This window comes from Tetrao urogallus (assembly GCF_951394365.1).
Source record: "Tetrao urogallus genome assembly, chromosome: Z".
Taxonomy (NCBI): domain Eukaryota; kingdom Metazoa; phylum Chordata; class Aves; order Galliformes; family Phasianidae; genus Tetrao; species Tetrao urogallus.
The window spans coordinates 24,445,316-24,461,752 of record NC_136816.1 but is presented as its reverse complement, the minus strand read 5'-3'; the positions used below and the strand labels follow the sequence as shown (position 1 = coordinate 24,461,752).

Below are 16,437 nucleotides of genomic sequence, written 5' to 3'. Positions count from 1 at the left end.
GTAAGGACATCCCAGGACCGAACAGCCACAGGAAAGGACGGCACAGCACGGCACGCCCGCCTGGGGCAAGGCTCCGTTTGCTCTGCCAGCACCATGCGCAACAGCTGCTCGTCCTCCCGCCGCCGCGATGTGAGCGCGGGGTGGAGTGAGACGGCCCGCGCCTTATGCAACCGGCTCAGGGAGCGGCCCCCGCCGCCTCTTCAGCGGCTCGGCGCGGCGCCGGGAGTCCCGAGGAGGGAGGGGAAGGCTGAAGGTGCTGAGCTACCGCCCCCCCGACCTCGCCTCTCTCCGCGGTGCTTGCATTCCGCCAAGTGCGGAGCTGGCTGCGGCTGGCCGGCGGCTCCGGGCGCGGCCGAGGCTGAGGCGGGTGCTTGCCGGTGGGTTTCCTCTCAGACTGCGCCCCGGCAGGCTGCTCGCCGGGTGCCGCGCCGTGTGCTGTAAGGAAATGCGTTCCTGGGACGACCTCTCTCCGTTCCCAATGCTTCTTCCCTCCTGGTTACCGGGCGTTGCGGCCGGCATTGCCTCCTTGCATCTCATCCAGAAACTTCTCTTCCCCTACTTCTGGGCTGATCTGAGATACTTGCTGAAGGTGCTGCTTTATGGGCTGAGAGTGGAGAGCTACAGGCAGAGAGGGAAGGTTGTCACCGTGCTGGACAAGTTTGTGAAGCTGGCTGAGAAGCAGCCCCGCAAAGCATTCCTCATCTATGACGGGAAGGTGCTCTCGTACCGGGATGTGGACAGGCGCAGTAACAGGGTAGCGCAGGTTTTCCTTCACCACGGCACTCTGAAGAAGGGTGACACGGTGGCCCTGCTGATGGGCAACGAGCCCGACTTCATCCACGTGTGGTTTGGACTGGCCAAGCTCGGATGCGTGGTGGCTTTCCTCAACTTCAATGTCCGCTCCAGGTCTCTCCTGCACTGTCTCACTAGCTGTGAACCCAAGATATTGATTGTGGGAGCAGGTAGAGTATTCAGATGATTTATATGTCTAAAGCTTTCAATGTCACATTTTTCCACCGTATGTCCTTTCAGCTCCTTCAGTGAAAACCAAAGTTTGAGATGTTCACGGAATGAAAGAAATCTGCGGCTTTCCAGCTTCAGGGCTTCGGGATAAAGCTTAAGTCACATAAATGAAGTATATCCATGCTCTGGGGGCATGGATTTAACCTGTTCTTGATGGTATTCGTTACAGAAAAGTTTGCAACATCTGCACGTAGCTTGTTCCAAATGTTTAGTTACTTCAAAAATTACCCAATATGTCTCAGAGAACATTAAAATGAGCTAATGAGAATAGTTTCCCACTGTTTGAAACAGTCAATTTTTATGTTACATTATTAAGTAATGAATTTTATTTTCCTGAACTGTTCTACCATTCTTGTAGTAGCTAAAACCGGAAAGTTTGTACCATAGCTATGAGCTATGCAGATTCTTCTTTACATCTATTCACAAAGCTAAGCCTGTTTCCCAGAGTCTAGAACTGGGAGTTTTACTTTATAGGTGCAGCATGCAGAAGGTTGATTTACAATAACCAACTTACCTTGTAAGTAGAAGATTATAGAAGAGATCGCTGTGTTTCATTAGGTGATAACAGTGTCTTTTGTGTTTTTCCAGTACGTTTTTTTATTATATACTTAAAAATAATTCAAAAACTTCATGTAGATATACTGTGCATTTTATTATTGCAGTTAAGACCCAGTTATAGAGATCTATAAATCAAAGCCAGAGAGATATAACCTAAAATTGGGCTCCTGAGCACCTCTACCTTTTTGATCAACTCTTGGTGAAACCCACAATACCAAAGGATCATGTAGAACTGTGACTCACTGGGTGAAGGAGGATAGTTCAAAATTTGAAATGTTGGCTTCATTCTGCCTCTCTAAAATTATTATTTCAAATGTTTCAAATTATTTCAAATGCCTTATGTCTATTTCACATCTTCTTGTCTTGTTCCTGTTAACAAAGTTTGCAGGGCTTTGCATTCATGAGACCTAACTGGTATAAATTTCCTTCTGTCTGCTCTATGCTGCTACTGAAAATTTCTGCTTTCATGGTTGCATTTAATATTTTTCCCTTACATACTTTAAAATTACTATGTAGTTCCAATTGTATGCCTATGCTGGTTTAAGAGTAAAGGTGTACTTAATAACTAAACAAATGAAACTTAAATATAATCCCAAAGCATATGGTGACAGTGTTTCTGATCTGTCAGTTTTAAATGTTGCCTTCTTACTTAATTAAAAGAATAGCTCGTTTAACACAGTCTCTTAAATATGTGCTTTTAAGTCATTAGACTGAGGAACTGGTTTAATCTTAAGGCAGTTCTTGAGCACTGTCTGTGATTATTTTTTAAGTCTCCATCTCAGCTCATAGAAAAGCCATGTGTAAATAGGTTATACCTACAAACTACTGTCTGAGTTGGTCTTTTATGTGATGGTATTCTTACATTTTCGTGGGTCTCTGTGTTCAATTCCTCAGACCCTCGAGGTACAAGATTTTACATAATTCTTTGGGATTTAGGAGCTCTTTTTGCCCATCTCTGTGAAAAAAGCTGAAGCCCTGCTTAGTTTGCTGGCCATGTCATATGGAGAAGCAGCCTCTGCAAAGAGATCTGTGTTTTCAAGTTTAGGGTTAACACGCTGTTCAGAGGCAGTAAGGGCTGATTCATGTCACTCGAAACAAAAGGTTGGATCATACACTGCTATCACACATTGTGCTCCTTAATATTTATAAAAATTGCAGGTCAGTATTTAACAATGCATTTGCATAGTTGATTAGATAAATTCTCAGGGGTGTATTAACATCTTTTCATCCAGTATTTGTGTTTCAAGGGTTACTGCCTTATCAGTAGGTACGACCTGAGTTTTTCTCAGCATACTAAATTGGATATTCTACTGCAAAAGGCATATACTAAAAACACTCGTGTACCAGCTTGTGTTAAAAATTCCATTTCAAGAGTTACAAAGCTGTATTTTCAGTACTTTGAATTACCTTTGATCTAGTTAACACTGCAGCACAGTGGAAATTGTCCTGTCACATTTTGGTCATTAACTGTCTGTGCTCAGCAGGACCAAATTTTCTCTTGAAATTTGTGCTTGTTAGTGGCACATTAAATCTGGATTTAAATCTCAATCTGCATTTAAATCCAATTAAATTTCATTTCTGTGACAGTGGACCTCCAACTTTCTGTTGATATCTGCATCACTACCCACAGATCAATTGTTTATTGACAAATCTCTGCGTTGGTTGACAAATCTCTGTGTTGGTTGACAAATCTCTGTGTGTGGCAATTGCATCTTATTTCTTCTTTTGGTATATCTCGTCATTTTTTTTCAGTATGCTTTAACTTTCTCCCCAGATAGTCTGGGTGGTATTTATGGTTACATTTTCTTCCATGCCTTTCACGTTGCTTCTTGCAAGATCACTCTAATTTGTGGACTTTGTACTCCTAAGTCGTCTTTTCTGTCTGCAAATTTTTCAGAGGCTGTGGTTTTAGTATAATCTTTCCTTCAGCATTTGCAGCCAGGTCTTGTTCTTGTCTGACAATACTGTGATAATCTCTCTGCTATTTCTGACTTTGGATTCAAGTTTTCTAGTAGAACTGATGTTTTGGGGTTTCATTTTGATTTAGTTGCAGGAAGTTTGCAGAATACCTGAAGCTTTGATTCTTCTCATATGCTAGAAGAGCTGCGAAGTGTCTCCTTCTTGTTGGTTTCTTATGTGAAATGAGTATCTCTAGCAAGTGGTATTTTTTGCAGAATAGCAGTGTTCTTTTGGTTTATTTAGCACAATTTGTTGTTGCCTGCAACACCTAGTAACTTAGTTTATTCCCTTTAGAATTGCCTTGCATGTAAGGCACATGCAGATTCTGTTTTGCCAGTATATATACCTTATGTTCCTTTCTAGTATTTCCACTTGGCATTGTAGTTCAGAACAAATTTTTCTTTAGCTGTTTTCATTTGCTGTCTTTTCAAAAGCATTTCAATGACTTTGGGATCTTTAGCTCTTGCTTTTATTTCTTATCTAACTTTTTCAGTCTTCCATCTTCAGAAACTTTCTATCACCACTCACATTCTGGAGAATACTTGTTTTAAGAGTCAGAAGCTTGAAACTGTGTTTTTAATAAGGCAGCAATTGTCCGAGAGGTAGGTAGGTAAAGAACTTGTGAAGGAGAAAAAGGAATCTGTATGCCTTCTGCCTATCAAATTGTCAGTTTACTGGGAATCTGATCTGCTAAAAGGTGCTTATTCTGACTACATTTATTGCCAGATTCTGTCACCCTTATTTATTTAAATATTATGAGTACAAACAGAATTAAGATACTGAGTTATGCTTTAACTTTTAAGGCACTGTGGTCTTTGTAGGGAATATTTCTATTAATTGAAGTCTTACTTGAACAAGAAACATATTTTATCTCAGCTGTATAAAAGCAGTACCATAAAAAAACAGTCATAATCTAGTGACTCACCCGAAAGATACAAACAGAATTCATTAGTGCATTTATAGCACACTCTTACTGGAAAGAGTTCAGCTGAGCCTTGCTTGCCATCAATACTTCTGATTCAAGGATTTTGCTGTGAAAGGATTGTGTTACAACAGCCCTGACAGCAAAGACTACATGCTGTGTGTATGTGCTTGGGCAGCTGCTCTTAAATGATTGTGTTTAAGCAAAACCATGACTGTGTTGGACCAAGATGACCTCCGACAGTCAGTACCTTCTAATCTCATCCATTCTGTGATTCTGCCATTCGGAACGATATCTCTCAGCTGTGCAAAGTGCAGCTTTTTCCTGGCCAGAGTCCTTTACTCTTTAGGCATCGGTAGTGCTTTGTGCAGTAATCGAACTCTTTTTGTCAGTTATTTGAGCTCAGAACCACGATTTATGCTGATAGAGGTAAAGTTCAGACAGAAATGTGTCTACATCCTGCCAAAAATGAGTAAAGAAAATATTTGATGTATTTTTTAATTATTATTATGTAAAAATAGCAGTGTCATCTTTCATGTGCAAGTCATTGGGTACAAAAAAAAAAAAAAAAAAAGAATTTTGTAAGAATTTATCTTTTCTGAACTTTGAAATAAGTGATCAAAGGTATCTGGACCTGAACATACAGGACAAGGAAAGCATAGCGGACCTGCCAGAAGACACTCTTAACAGTTCTATTTGACGCTGTATCTCTTTGAGCATTTGTTTTATTTCAACCTTTGTCTTTGTCCCAAGATATCCTTTGATGGGAAGATTGTGCCCACTGAATATTTTCTGCCTACAGTGGCACTTCAAGATTCCATCACTGGTCCTGATCTGCAACTGACTTGAAATTTCTGTTTTTACTACTTAGTGAGAATAGACACTGAGTACAAGGAGTCACTTGGCAATCAGGTACAGGTAACAGTAATTTTTCTGATGCCAGACAGTGTGGGAAACAGTTTGGACTTGCCATAGTTTACTGAGTCAGGGTGCTCATCAAATTTATGTAAGAACAATTTGATACAGCTTGCTTACTGAGTAACTTCTTGTTCAATGCAAGTCTATCTCATAATCTGATTTATTCCTTTCATCAGTGTAGGACTCTTGTCTGTTTGCCAATAGGCCACATTGTTTCTTTCCTAGGAAATAATATAAAAAACCTTTTGTACATCTTGCAGTCTAGGACAGTTGCTTATAACCAAAGTGTGTTTCCTTTCTTTCTTAAAAGAGCCTCAAAAGATGTTTATTTATATATGCATGTGAACTTAACGTAACACAGTTTCATGAGCATTTTTGCTAAACAATGATTTGCTAAAAAAGGAAAAAAATATTTGGAGAAGCACATTCATTTTGACACATCTTTAATCTTTTTTTTTCTTCAGTGGAAAAGGTAGCAATGGTGAATATTCATATACTAACTGTGTAAACAGTGCACACAGAGCTGCTGTCTATATTGCAAAACATTAGATAAAGTCATTTCTTCTAAAACAAAAAACCAAAACCTGATCAAAATTTCATAGTTTACAGAGCCAAAAAGTACTTGAAAACCACAGATATGAATAGCTGAATTGCTTTACTATCATTTCTTTACTATGTGGTTAATTACACGTGCCAGGTACCTCTAGAAATATTGAAATGTAGTAGTTTCTCTAAGCAGGCTGTTTATTTTTGGCACAAGGACAAGATGATATGTAAGGACCAGTGAGCTCTATGCAAGATCAGGCATGTAAATTCTCTGTTCATGGAACAACACGAGTTGACTGTCATCTGAATTATTCTCTGGAAATGCCTTAGCACAGCTGAGAGTTCAGTCTTCCAATACCCCTTGTTCATTCCTGTTCCAGAAGTAACTTTATGTTTCTGCCACTTTGAAAGCTGCGATTTTAAATTACCCTGCGTTTATCATTACAAATGTTCACATATTGCTCCAAGTAATCGGTTCCTAAACAAAAAAGAAAAATGCTGTTCTGTTGTATAATTTACCCACAGATCTAAATCTAATGTTCAATAATAGTTAAAAAAAATAGCCAGTTATTGTACAACAGAAACAGTCCTTCGTTGTATGAGCTGAGAAACAGCATGCGTTTCTATTCTGAAGTTGGATCTTAATTATTTAGAGTAAAAATATTTCACTCTACTAAAAGGGAGTTATTCCCTTCTGTTATTCTTTAATATTAAATGAATATACACATGAAGTTGATATTAGTAATTACCATTTCCTTTCCTCAAATAAAGAAAGGAAAAGAAAAAAAAAGAAATTAGAGAGAAATCCTTTTTTTTTTCTTTTCTGTATTTCTTATTTCTCAAACACTTAAAGAACTAGGTGCACACACCTTATCTGGAATTTCTGAATTAAATAAAAAAAAGCAAAAAACAAAAACCAAAAGAAAACAAGAAAAACATATCAGAAATATTTGTGAATTTTTCTTTTTTATTATATACTTCTAAGCAAAAATATCTTCTGCAGAGAGAACAGCAATAGGCCAGTGTTACACCTTCATTTTTATTACTGTCAAAAACATGGAAGACAGAACAATTACAAATAACTCAAGAAGTAATGAATCTAGCTATGGAAAATGAAGAAATTCAGTAATGGCCTCTTTGGTACCTGCATTACTTATAAACAGAGATACTGTTTTCTGGTTTGCAGTTGTGTTTGTTTTCTGCGGGCATTTTGCAAGAAGATGGTTTGTAATTGTTACGGAGTTATCTGTAGATCTGTGTGTGACTGGGAGAGCAGGCCCGCAGGTCCACTGGCCCAGAAAAGAGGACGGGAGGATGTTGGTATTTTACAGGCTGGTTCAGCCCTGTACTGTCACTAACAGGGCAGGGAACCTACAGATCCAAAACCTGGGAAAGGGGCAGGGGAGAGGAGAATGACTGGGAGATGGGCCTAAGAACAGCGGCAATGATCTGAGCAGGAAAGTTAATGTACTAAATAGGATATCAGAATGGAAGATAATACAGTATAATACAACACATAATTGGAATTGAGGCTCATAATGGGGGAGAGAGAGAGAGAGAGAGAGGGTCCAAAACTGAACGCCTTACTCTGAACTGAAGGAGAAATGCTACACACTGCCAGGCAGCGACAGAGAGAGTGAGTCCCATGACTTGCCAGCTTTATCTTCTGCTCTGAGCTCAAAGTCCTCTGGGATATGTAGTTCTTCTCTTCTGAGAGTCAGGTATTGAGAAAATTGGTGGTCCAAGGAAGCGAGGGATTGACTCTTTAACTCCCAGTGCTTTGCACGATGTTGTGATGTGGAACATTAATAACAAAAATCATGAAACCATGACAGTAATTCAACCAAAGGAAAAATTTCATTTACAGCTACATGCTCAGTTATACAGGAAGATTTTACTTAGTAACTCCTATTGAGTGCTTAGTATCTGTACACCATACTGACGATACAATGTGGCCAGCTGAGTTTGGTATGTGTAATTACTAGGAGTTGTGGAAATTGAGAAATCCTTAATGTTAACAATGAACAATTCTTAACTGTCCTTAACATCTCTGCCAGCACAATAATTGGTGCCTATGCCAGTACAGTCAATAAACTGTTATGGATTTTGTACTCTTTGACTATTTTTGAGAACAGAAATTGAGCTCCAGCCACTTCGAATACACTTTTATTTCTTTTAATCTAACCTGTACCTGCAACTACCAGTATATTTGGAAGCAACATAGTCATTTAGTCCTCCTTGGTTTATTAACAACTGTTAATCATTAGAAATACTGCTGTTGTGCTTTAATATTTATTTATGAATAGAAAAATATGCCCTAATTTTATAATGTGACAGCAAAGGGGAATTACTGTTGAGAGAACCTGAATTTTCACTGTGTAAGATTTCCTTCAGTCCACACTGCTGTGCTTAAAATGACTTTTCTTTCTCATTACTGTGTTCTATGTATAGTGAGTGAAAGGGGACTGTACTCAAATTATTCAAATAGAGTGCTCTTTTAGATTTTCATTATTATTTGGATGATATCTTCTTGAAATAACTCTACAGTGAAGGAAGTTAGGATGCAAAAATGATTATGTCACAACCCCATCAGATATACTTGCTAAAGATTTACAAAACATACAGAAGCCATTCTGTGTCATCTTCAGGTTTGTAAGGCATTCATGTAAGGCATTCCCATGGGAATGGGAGGCTGTATCTCTGTTAAGGTAATAGAAGTGTCATTCACTAAAACATATAAAATAGTCTGTCAAGAGGAAAATATTTTTTTTGAATGATTAAATATCTTGCACTGTTATGGTGTACAGTATATGCAAAAGAGTTTTACTGATGATAACTCGTATTTTGTATTTGCAAAATGAGCTTGGGGTTGGCATAAGGAGTTCAAACGCTGGCTCTGGCAGTGCTTTACTATGAGGTTCTGGGTGAGTCATTTCAACTTTATTCATTTATTCATTTATAAAACCTGAGATAATAACATACGTTTATATCCACGGGGATATTTACAAGATTGATTATGTAGGCTGAGGTCCAGTAATGCACTTAAGTGTAAATATATGAATGGTTATACTGAAAGCAGTATGACTGTTCCTACACCTAAGAAATTTGCTGGATTAGTACTTTAATATCTGTTTGATATTCTGATATTCAAATTGATTGAAAAATGCTTAAAAATATAAATACTAAATTTATTAGGAATTGGCCTCTGTTCAAATTTTTTCTATTTAATCTATTTTTTTCTATTTAATCTGGGACTAAACTGGGAAACTCTCAGTTTCTTTCCTGCTTAAGCAAAAAACATCTTATCTGCATTGCTGATTTTATTTTATAAAAGTGAGTTTGCATTTAAACTCAGGTAAAAGCTAATAGGAGTGTTATTTGTGAATGAATGAATGTGTAGTTACAAAAAATAATGTGTTTGATACCTAAAATTAGACTCAGGTGAAGATTAAGTTGAAGAACCACAGAAATGGACACATTTTTTGGAAGTGTCTGAATAAGCCACAGGGCCGTATCATATTTCTATTCTCTGAAATTCATGTGTCCATACACATGATACTTTGCTTTTTTTTTCCTTCTCTTCTTCCTTTTTTTTTTTTTTCTTTTAATCTTTTTTTTTTTTTTTTCTTCCCCCCCCACCCTCCCCTCTCATTTGAATCACATCTGTGTTTTTGAGAAAAAGAGCCTCTATTCAAGAGATTGTTGTTGAGGACATCCAGGGAAACCTGCACTGTAACTGTTGGCTGTGTATATGTTTACCATTCACCTTTAATACTTATTCATCTTTTATTCAAAGCTTAATGATGCCGCTTTCTATTCTTAACAATGAGAAAGAGTTGTAAAAAATGCAGTGGTAAGCAGGAGAGCAGGAGCTGGTAATCAAGGACCACCATTTTGCTGTAAGAGCTAGATGACAATTAGACCCTGTGGAGTTAGCAGCACTCTTATTATTTTAGATCCTGTTTTCATTCAATTTCCAGTCCAGCTCATCACTATTTTATGTATTTACATCAATGAAGATGAATAAAATTTCTCTTCCTGTTAAAAAAATTAAAACTTTCAGGGGAATTGTATCTTTGTTGCATTTACTTTTTGGAGACGTAATCTAACTAACATTATTTTATATTAAATTTTAAGACTTGCTTGGAACTTTAGAAGAAATTCTTCCTAACCTCCCGAAAGACATCAGTGTTTGGGTAATGTCCAAGGATTCCACTTTTCCAAGTGTGCATAGCCTTTTAGGCAAAATGGAGGCTGCATCCGAAGACCCTGTTCCAGTTAGTCGACGCTCTGCCAGTAACCTCAAATCTTCCGTTTTATATATATTTACTTCAGGAACAACAGGTACAAGTATGCTAAAGAGATTATATTTTCTTAAAGCTGTCATCTACAAGCTTGATTTTTTTTTTTTTTTTTGACGCTCTCATCTTTTGATTAATCTTTTTATAATAGAATGTCATATTTCATATCATTTTGTTGGGAAATAAGCATTCTTCTTACTGATGAATACTTACATTTAAAGCATTATGTGCTTTTTCTTTTTTTTTATTTGCTAGATTGTACAAATACTGTGAGAGAAGCTTTGCTACCTAGTTAACTGCTGAGATGTTTATAAAATGTTTTTCCCTGTTTTTACAGTTAACATCCTAACACTGTACCCAGAACTTTAAAAAACAAGCAAATAGACATTTTTTCTTCATTAAGTCGAGCTCTATGTATTGACTGAAAATAGGATTAAGTTATTAGACTTTTAGTGTAGAAACAGATGGCTAAATTTAATACCAGTTGTCCAGCAGCTAAGAAGCTAAGGCTGAAAACAAAACAAAACAAAACAAAACAACAAAAAAAAACCCCACAAACAACTGTTTAGTGACTTGAAAAGGAGCATGATGTTGCTAAAATAAGCAGGTTGGCATTCTCATTCAGTTTTAGCTACAGGAGGAATTAAAGATTTATTTTATGGGTGTTGTTTTTTTTTTTTTTGTTATGTTATTTTTTTCCTTCATATAGATAATTATTTAGTATATTTATTTCTGCTTCAGGAGAAGATCTAAAAAGTAAAAATGTTGGTCTGGAGTAAAAAAATTAAAAAGCTCAAAATGTCCAGATGTCAGCTGTATAATAACACTATAGTAACACTAACACATATCATAGAAGAATAGAATACTTTGAGTTGGAAAAGACTTTTAAAGGTCATCTAGTCCAAATCCTTCGCAAAGAACATGCACATGCACAGCCAGATTAGCTTGCCAGGCCTTGATCCACCTTCGCCTTGACAGTCTCCAGGGATGGGGCATCAACCACATCTCCGGGCAACCTGTTTCAGTGCCTCACCACCCTCCCTGTAAAAGACTTTTTCTTTGTAACTTAACTAAATCTCTCCTCTTTAAACTTGAAACTATTTCACCTTGTCCTTGGACCCTGCTAAAGAGTCTGTCCCCTTCTTTCCTATAGCTCCCCTTCAGATATTGAAAGGTCACTAGGTCACCTCAGAGCCTTCTCTTCTGCAAGCTGGACAGCCCCAGGTCTTTCAGGCTGTCCTTGTGGGAAAGGTGCTCCATCCCTGGGATAATTTTTGTGGCCCTCCTCTAGATGTGTTCCAACAGATTTATGTCTCTCCTGTGTGGAGGGCTCCCCATCTGGACACAATACTCCAGGCAAGGCCTCATCAGCACAGAGTGAGGGGCAGGATCTCCTACCTTGCCCTGTTGGCCACACTTCCTTTGATGCAGCCCAGGATTTGGTTGGATTTTTTGGGTGGCAAGGGCATATTGGCTGGTTTATGTCCAGCTTGCCATCCACCAGTATCCCCAGGTCTTTTTTTGGCAGGGCTGCACTCAATGCTTTCATCTCCTAGGTTGTATTGGTAGTGGATGTTGTCTCAACCCAAGCGCAAGACCTTGTATTTGGTTTTGTTGAACCTCATGAGGTTCACATGGGCCCAATACTCAAGCCTGTCTAGGTCCCTGTGGATGGCATCCTGTCCCTCTGATGCTTCAACTGCATCCCACACCTTGGTGTCATCAGCAAATGTGCTGAGGGTGCACTTGACTCCCCTGTCCACGTCATTGATGAAGATATTAAAAAGTATCAGTCCCATCACTGACCGCTATGCAACACCACTCATCACTGATCTCCATTCAGACATTGAGACATCGGCCACCACGTCTGAACTTGATCCTGCAACCAGTTCTTCATCCATTGAACAGCCCATCCATCTGATCCATATTTTTCCAATTTGGAGAGAAGGATATTATGGGATACCTGTGTTTATTATATTAGTTTACATTGCATTTTTTTTATTCCTGTGCAGTGTAATTAGAAGGATAAGACTAATTAGAAGGATAAGATTTATTTAGCTTGAGGAGTCTGGGATACCTTCTTTTAATATAAAGTAAGTCAACATTTAAGCACTTTTGATAATGCAAGAGTCTAGTGTTTAGTATAAAATTACTGGCTGTTAGGATACTTTAAAGTAAGTACTGTCTAGCACAGCCTGTAGTCAGCTGTTCGTAGCAGCAGAAAGAAAAAACTCAAGACTCTCCAGAGCATTTCATAGAGTCTCAAAATCACAGAACAGCTTAAGTTGCCAGGGCCTCCTGAGGTTATCTGGCTGAACCCCTCTGTTAAAGCACAGACACACACCAGCTCAGGACCATACCTGAGGCAGCTTTTGAAGATCTCCGAGGGTGGAGACCCCACAAGCTCCCTGGGCAACCTATTCCACTGGAATTCCTTTTTGGTTGACATCATGGATTTACTGCATTTTCTTTTTTGTGATGAGTTTTGAAATAACTGTTAACTAGAATCTCCGTAGATTATGCTTCCACTTAACAGCTCTAGTTAGTTTTCAAAATAAAGTAGCTTCAGTAGAAGAAGTGATAAAGCTTTCACAGATCCACTACATTTTTTGAAATTTAAATAGTTGTATTTTTTATTAGTCAAGAAGACTAAGTCTGAAATTTTTGCATGTACTAGAGAACACATATTGAGTAAGATCGCATCCCCCATTCAAAATAGCAAGTACCAGAGTACTTGTTCACAGTGACCACTTGTATAAGTCAAATTCAGCACAGATATTCTGTACTGAAAATCAAGAATCTCCTTGAGAAGAGCATAATTGGAATAGACTTTGAGCATCTTTTACTAGATTGCATTAAATTCTACATAGTCTTCACAGCGTTCTAGAACAAGTTGCTAGACTTAGATGAACGTATGTTTAGATAAGTGTACTCTACTACATTTACCTGGTGCAGATTGCATAGTTTTCTTAATTATGTTGGACTCTCTTGCCTAAAAAAGAACTATTCTGCTTTATGTAGAAAGAAGTTCATATGTATAACTGACCCTTTGTTAGTTTTGTGTAATTAGATAGTGTATTGATCATGGATCTCTTATTTGAATCGATTTACATCAGATTTAATAACTAACACACGTCTGATAACTAACAATCGTGTGATGTGTTGTTAAGTGTAAAAAACAAACATACAATACGGCACTTACAGTTGTCTATTTAGCTGAACAGGTGTCTATCAAAGTACTGATACAGTTATGATTTTAAAGAAATCACTTTGAAAGAAAGAAATGGCTTCTTGTGAAGGTGAGCTTTATGCAGAGTATTGTGTTTTCATTACAGGTCTTCCAAAGGCTGCAGTCATCAGTCACATGCAAGTTCTTAAAGGAGCTGCTGGACTCTGGGCTTTTGGTGCTACTGCAGAAGACATAATTTATATTACTCTGCCTCTTTATCACAGTGCAGCATCTCTTCTTGGTATTGGTGGATGCATTGAATTAGGTAGGATTTATTTAATTTTTGATATACAATTAATTATTATAAACATATGTCTAAAGAAATTTGGCTTCACTGCTTTTAGAGGAACTAAATCAATGAACATTATTTTCTGGGTAGCTTTATGGGTCTGCCTTTTGAGGGCATAGGAAGGTTTTGTAATAGAGGAGGACCTCTTTTGCCAGCTGTCTTTCGACAAAGATTATGTAGTTATTTGGGTCAAAAATGTGTTGGTTTTTTTTTTTTTTGTATTTTGATTAAAAGAAACTTAGAAGCATGTATTTTGGTAGTGTGTGTAGCACATAAGTGTGTGTACAGACTAAGTACTGTACACTGCAATATAATTAAAATATTCTTTGGTGAATTTAAGAAGACCGGTGGATACAAACACAGCTAGATAAGCTGCCACTTAGAGAAAAAAACTGATTTCTTTTTCTATTATATCCATTAAGGCGCAACGTGTGTCTTAAGAAAGAAGTTTTCAGCTAGTCAGTTCTGGAGTGACTGCAAAAAGTACAATGTGACTGTCATCCAGTACATTGGAGAACTTTGCCGCTACCTTTGCAGCCAACCGGTGGTAAGTGGCAAAGATGATGGCAATTCATCTGTAAGTAACTCGTACACTTATTGTTCTTGCACTGGTTATGTAGGAAGGAGGGAAGGAAGTAAAGCTGTATTCGGATTTTTCCTCTGCTCTTCAACTTGCATGAGATTCCTGAAATATTTGGTGATCTGTAGACTGTAAAAAAAAATTAACTGTTTGAATTGTGAAAGTGTTAAGGTAAGAGAAAGGACTTAGAGATTAAAAATGGAGTCAGTGCCATTTAGTGAATAAATATTAGAGATTTACAAACTAACTTCAGAAAACCTGGATTACCATTAAATACCCTTTCAGAATTTTCAAAACTTTGTTTTTTGGCATGTAAGTGTTTGAGAAGTCTAAAATTTTGCAGGTTGTATTTCATTACTGTTTTGGCTTGTTGGGTTCCTTGTATGATCCATGTGGATCGTATTTTAAAATTTTGAAGTAGTTTAGTCTGATCAGAAGACTGTCTTTTGTTCCAGTTAGAAAGCTATTTCAGACAACAGTGCAAATTTCATTAAAGTGACATTCTTCCCTTACTCTACTTAAGCCTTAACTTGAAAATACATCTTTTCCCTTGGTACTCAGCAGTGTGATGTTCTTTCTGCAGGTTATTGAGTGCAGTGTGTGCTGAACCTATTGTAAATATCACACAGAGCTGACTGACTCTTGTTAACTGAATTAACTCTTGGTCTAACTATTTTATTGTATCTTCCTATAGCTACAACTTGATGTTAGAGAGAGACAAAGCTTTAGGCTAAGTTAAGTGCATAAGATTTGTTGGGGGTTTTTTTGGGGGTTGGACTCGATGATCTCTGGAGGTCCCTTCCAACCCCTACAATTCTGTGATTCTGTGATTAATTGAAGATTTATTATGGAATAATACAGACAGAATGGATAAAGAAAATAACGTTTCATAACAAACACTTGTGTTTGTCAAAATGAATATGAAACAAGTACTCAGAGTTCAGTATTAACTAAAACTCATCTTCCTAATGATGGCAATTGCTGTTCTATTCATTTATGAGCTGCAGGCTGTCCTATTTTGTTTCAGTAATAAATGTGAAATTTTTCAATGTAAATGATTTTCTCTATTAAAACATTACAACAAATGGTTTTGAATAGTAAGTTGTGACCACAAGCATCTTTTACTGAATAATAAATAAAAGCAAGTAACTGCTGGGAAGTATCTATACTAAGCATATGGAATGATGTCCTCTTTTAATTTAACAACGTGTTTAGGAGAATGCATAAAGCAAAGTGAAAGTGTACGGAAGTTGGATGCAATGCTAATGCAAATGTTAACTGTTCAAAGATTTTTCTTCTGCATTTGTAAATAATGATAATATCATTTCAGAAATGTAATCAGAGGATTATTGGTAGTCACTGACTCAGTGTGGTGGCCAATTGCTCAGTGTCTGGATGGAGATCTTATTTCAAAGATTTTGAACAGAACTTTTGACAAGTCTTTGTGGTAGCTCCTAGACTCTTAGCTTAGCTGTCCTTGTTTGATCTATCTGCTTCTCACATCTGCATGTGCTCCTGAAGTCTTATTGCTGTAGATTTTTTCTGAAAAAAATTCCCGTTCTGCATCCAGTTTGTTTAGTACTCAATGTACTCAATGACCATTCATTAGAAAAGAAAGTCCTTTTTCTCTAAGTAAAAGCACAACAGTCCTGCATTATGTTATGCTTACAGCTATTTCTGGGTTCCTGAATAAGTAACTGTCATGCCTTTTCTCTTCCCGACTATTTTGCTGCCCTGTTTGGTCATACAGAAAGTATAACAGCCAGTATAATAGAAACTGTAAACTTGTCTAACATATTAGCATGGCTTCTCCTATGAAAAAGGATATTCAGCACATTAATAATTTGGTTTTGCTGCTTGATATTGCATAACATCTCTAGTTACAGTGCTCTAACAAATAACAAAATCTAACTCAGTACAGCTCCCTGTTTCATCTTTAGCAAAGGTCTTAGAAGGACTTTTCTATTAATCTATGGATATTTTTTTCCTCAGGGGTGAGAGAGGGTCAACAGAAATAATCACTTTCCGATTTAGAGTAATGATATAATGATTTAAATAATATAGTGAGGCCTAAGCTTTTGGAAAGATAGGAATGGTAACAGCATTTCTTTC

At 37.5% G+C, this 16,437-nt stretch overlaps 1 protein-coding gene across 1 annotated transcript in view; it reads left to right on the top strand.

The window, feature by feature from the left end:
- Positions 1-445: 445 nt before the first annotated feature.
- SLC27A6 (solute carrier family 27 member 6) overlaps positions 446-16,437 on the top strand; it is a gene marked incomplete at both ends in the record, with an annotated part of 37,323 nt that continues 21,331 nt past the window's right edge. Inside the window, 4 exons of the mRNA XM_079548530.1 lie at positions 446-962; positions 10,064-10,270; positions 13,563-13,721; positions 14,168-14,292. Of these exons, the coding sequence (XP_079404656.1) occupies positions 446-962; positions 10,064-10,270; positions 13,563-13,721; positions 14,168-14,292 (1,008 nt within the window). The remainder of the gene's footprint in view (positions 963-10,063; positions 10,271-13,562; positions 13,722-14,167; positions 14,293-16,437) is intronic.